Below are 4,266 nucleotides of genomic sequence, written 5' to 3' on the forward strand. Positions count from 1 at the left end.
TATAATCATGCACCTAATCCCTACTCATGAAACTTGTGCCGAAATTTGAAACTATCATCATCATTATTATTATTATTATTATTATTATTATTATTATTATTGGGTGAGAGAGTAATGCATGCCATCAGAGTGACACTGGGGTACAAATATACGAAGCCCAATATACCCATCATGGCTACCTGTCTGATAAGGGTACACCAGGCACATGCATCACACCCATATGTGTATGACATAGTGATCTCATATTAAGATAAACAGCGCATGACCTTGCAGGTGGGGGCCCAGTTAAAATTTTCTTCATGAATTGTAGTCATGGTCACTGCTGGTGCCATGTAAATGGCACCCTTGCATTGTAGTTGTGGTCATTACTGGTGCCATGTAAATGGTACCCATGAATTGTAGAAGTGGTTGTTGCTGGTGCGATGTAAATGGTACCCATGACGGTGGCACATAAAAGCACCCATTACACTCCAGCTCATCAGCTCCAGTCAAACCATCTAACCTATGCCAGCATGGAGTGTGGACGTTATATAATGATAATGATGATGATTAATGACTGAGTTCAAATCCTACCAGTTGACTTCAGCATTGTATTTTATCCCACTAATGATCTGCTGGAAATATTTACTATTTATGATAAACAATGTTAATAATTTGTACCTGGGAGAAGTGAAAAACTGCTCTGTGAATGTAGAAAGCCATTTATGGGACATCATGTAGTATGTCCCTGTGGCCAAAGTTGTTTATGCAAATGTCTAAGGCCCACTGATGAATTAAGCACCAAACAGTTGTTATTGGGTGAAACAGGGCAAATTATAGAACATTTGAGAAAGCCATATCTACTTCACACTGATTGGCCAGCTTACAAATTTATCACATGAAAATATGGTGGGTCACTCATGATACCTAACCAGTTATCTAACAGTTAAGGTTCGAAACTCTGCTACACCATGATACTGAAAAGAAACAAATCATACCTCTACAGCAAATGTTTCTTAGCTTACAGAAGGTGTTGACATAGCTACAATGTGCTGTTCAGGGTAGCCCTTGAGTCTGCACCCTCTCCAGGACTCCAAGCCTATACAGCATTATACAGCAGACCCAAAACTGCTACCCCGTAAAAGCATTGCATAAAGCAGACATCCACCTTTCCCTCCCCTCTCCTAGTTATACTACTGCAAGGAATTCTACTTTGTTTATTTGTGTTAGACAATAGTTAAGAATTCATTGCAACATCAACACAACATAAAAGTGATCTGTAAACAATAAAACTTTTATTAGTAATAAAAAAGTGTTAATATTCAGTGATAAACCTCAATCAAATCTGATTTCTGACTTAATCTGTTACGGCTGTTGCACTTGAGTAGGCTCTGATGTTGATTTACTGTTGTTTAACCTAGCTAAACTCTGATCAAGCTATAATGAAAGGCATTCCTGTCATTACCCTATTGTCTTTTTGGCAGGGACTAATGGACTCAGGGTCACATCATTCAATGTGTCCTCTTCTAAAATAGTGGAGGTGGTTGTGAGGGAGATTTGGTTGGTTACTATTTCTAACAGGTTGAATTACTCATAGATTATGTTGACGCTCCATTGTTGGCTTTGTAGAAGCTCAGTAGAGACTCCTTCATTGGCTTGTTAAAGAAAGGCTCCTGTGTTGGTTAGCATGAAGTCATAAAAAAAAGAAAGAGGACCAAATACCTTTCCTGAGCAACAGAATCATAAGGCTGGTTCCTCGGATCCTGCGTTTACCAAATGAGTGGACTGGAGCAATGTGAAATGAACTGTTTTGCTCAAGAACACAACATAATGTTTGGTCCAAGAATTGAAACCACAATTTTATAATCATAAGTGCAACACTCTAAAACCTCTAAGCTATGTGTTTCCACGTATGAAGTAATTTGAAGTGTTATGGTGTGTATATACTTGTTAAAGCAGTAACCCCTTTATTTTGAATAGCTAATTTTTTTGCATCTCTGATATATGTTATAGTGCACTGAAGGTAACTTCTCAAAACTTATTAAGCTTTTTGAGATTTATTGTTCTTATAATTATTCCAATCTATTGAATTTTTTTTTTTTTACTTATTTCTAATAATTATTTTTACAGGTTATAAAGACACTGGATTCTTTTATCTCCAGTATAAACTTGCTGAAGGTATAATAACTTATCTCAATGCTTCTAGTGAAGATTTTTTCAATCGGACTACAGTGGATCTGAATCGGCAACCATTTCCACCATACAACAATGATCCTATGGTTTTGGTTTTACAGAACCAATTTCCTTTAATTCTCATCCTTAGCTTTTTGCTTTGTGCCATTCACATAGTAAAAGATATTATCCAGGAAAAAGAGCTTAGACTAAAGGTGAGTTAACTCAAAAGTTTGGATAATAACTAACTTTGATATATATTACCATGGGGAAGGCAGTATGCTGGCAGAGTTTTTACTGCATTGGACAACATCACTTCTTTCAGCTTTATACATTCTGAGTTCACATGTTGCTGAGGTTGAATTTGCTTTTCATCCTTTCAGGGTGAATGAAATAAACATTAGTCAAGTACTGGGATCAATATAATCAACTCACCCTCCCCTCAAGATTGCTGGCCTTATGTCGCAATTGGTTATAATCACCATGGTGATATAACTGGTTTATTGAATATTTTGTTTTGCTGTTTCTGAAGCCATCTGTGTACAGCTGTAATTAATCTCTATTGATTATTGTCGTAATGAAATCTCTGTTTGTTGTATCAACCATTGTAATTATGCTGATGATATGATTTATACTGCATGCAGCAACATATGTAAAATTCTGAAAAGAAAACATTTTTACCTTTGTATTAACTGAGGTTACTCTTTAGTAAACTCTGAAGAGTAAAAGTAAAATAAAATAATCAAACTTAAATACAATAAATATTTAGTTTTCTTTTCAGCTTTTTAGTTGAAACTAACAATTTGTAGAAATTTATCTTTGTAACATCGTCATCATCATTTTACTGTCCACTTCCCCATGCATGCATTGGTCAGACAGAATTTGTTGAGGCAAACTTTCTATGGTTGGATACTCATTCTGTAACCAACCCTCACGTGCCCAGGCAAGATAATATTTCTCTATAATCAGACATGTTTTACAGAAGATTCGAAGCAAAGGGCACTGCATGCATGGTTGCATGGTAGTAACGCTTGCTTACAACTATCATGCAATGTCAAGGCAAGGAGAAAGTAACATACACTCATGTTTACATACCCAACCCATATATATAAATATATATATATATATATTCTTATATTCTTTTACTTATTTCAGTCATTTGACTGTAGCCATGCTGGGGCATTGCCTTTAGTTGATCAAATCGGCCCCAGGACTTATTCTTTGTATGCCAAGTACTTATTCTATCAGTCTGTTTTGTTGAACCATTAAGTTATATGTTGTCATGTATATATATATATATATATATATATATATATATATATAATGGGCTTCTTTCAGTTTCCACCTTCTAAATCCACTCACAAGGCTTTGGTTGGGCTGGGCTGGGGCTATAGTAGAAGACACTTGTCAAAAGTGCCACACAGTGGGACTGAACCCTGAACCATGTGGTTGAGAAGCAAATTTCTTACCATACAGTCATAACATTAATTGACTAATAGGCTTTGATTTCATATTTTTGATGAATAACAAATGTATTCCTTATATTAATACAAGGAAACAAATTTCTAAGGGTTGGGTTTACTTGATTCAATCAGTACTTGACTGTTATTTATGTTATCAACCCTTGCGAAATGAAATGCAAAGTCAACTTCAGTAACATTTTTACTTAGCACACCACTGAACAAAACTAAATTCTGAAAAACACTTAATCTTGAGCTTCAGCACGTGTATCCCACCCCTACTACTTTATTTATAAAAAGCTATAATAGTGAAGAGAGAAAAACTAATGTTTCCTCATTTTCAGTGTTATGGCTACTACAAATTTTATCTTCTGGTATATTTGTTTACTGTTATGTTTCCCTCGGGTGACTCGCAGAGATAACACAACGAGTTATACAATTTAATTATTACATTTATTGTTCAATTACATACAAAGAACGCACTCACCCAATGTTCGTTATGAATAAACAAAAGTCATGTCCGCCATATATATATCAATGACATTTTACTACGACAATCCCACAAGACAACAACAATGAAACAATGAACTCAGACGAACCACATGACACACGGAACGTCAGACGAATTACATATCTAACAGTCCATATAACATTT

The 4,266-nt window shown here is 35.4% G+C and overlaps 1 protein-coding gene across 1 annotated transcript in view; it reads left to right on the top strand.

Annotated features, from left to right (window-relative positions):
• Nucleotides 1–4,266, top strand: part of LOC106875803 (phospholipid-transporting ATPase ABCA3) — an 89,360-nt gene that overhangs the window by 32,135 nt on the left and 52,959 nt on the right. The window contains exon 4 of the mRNA XM_052968181.1: nt 2,110–2,366. Coding sequence (XP_052824141.1) covers nt 2,110–2,366 — 257 coding nt within the window. The remainder of the gene's footprint in view (nt 1–2,109; nt 2,367–4,266) is intronic.

Source organism: Octopus bimaculoides, chromosome 5, assembly GCF_001194135.2.
Source record: "Octopus bimaculoides isolate UCB-OBI-ISO-001 chromosome 5, ASM119413v2, whole genome shotgun sequence".
Classification (NCBI taxonomy): Eukaryota; Metazoa; Mollusca; class Cephalopoda; order Octopoda; family Octopodidae; genus Octopus; species Octopus bimaculoides.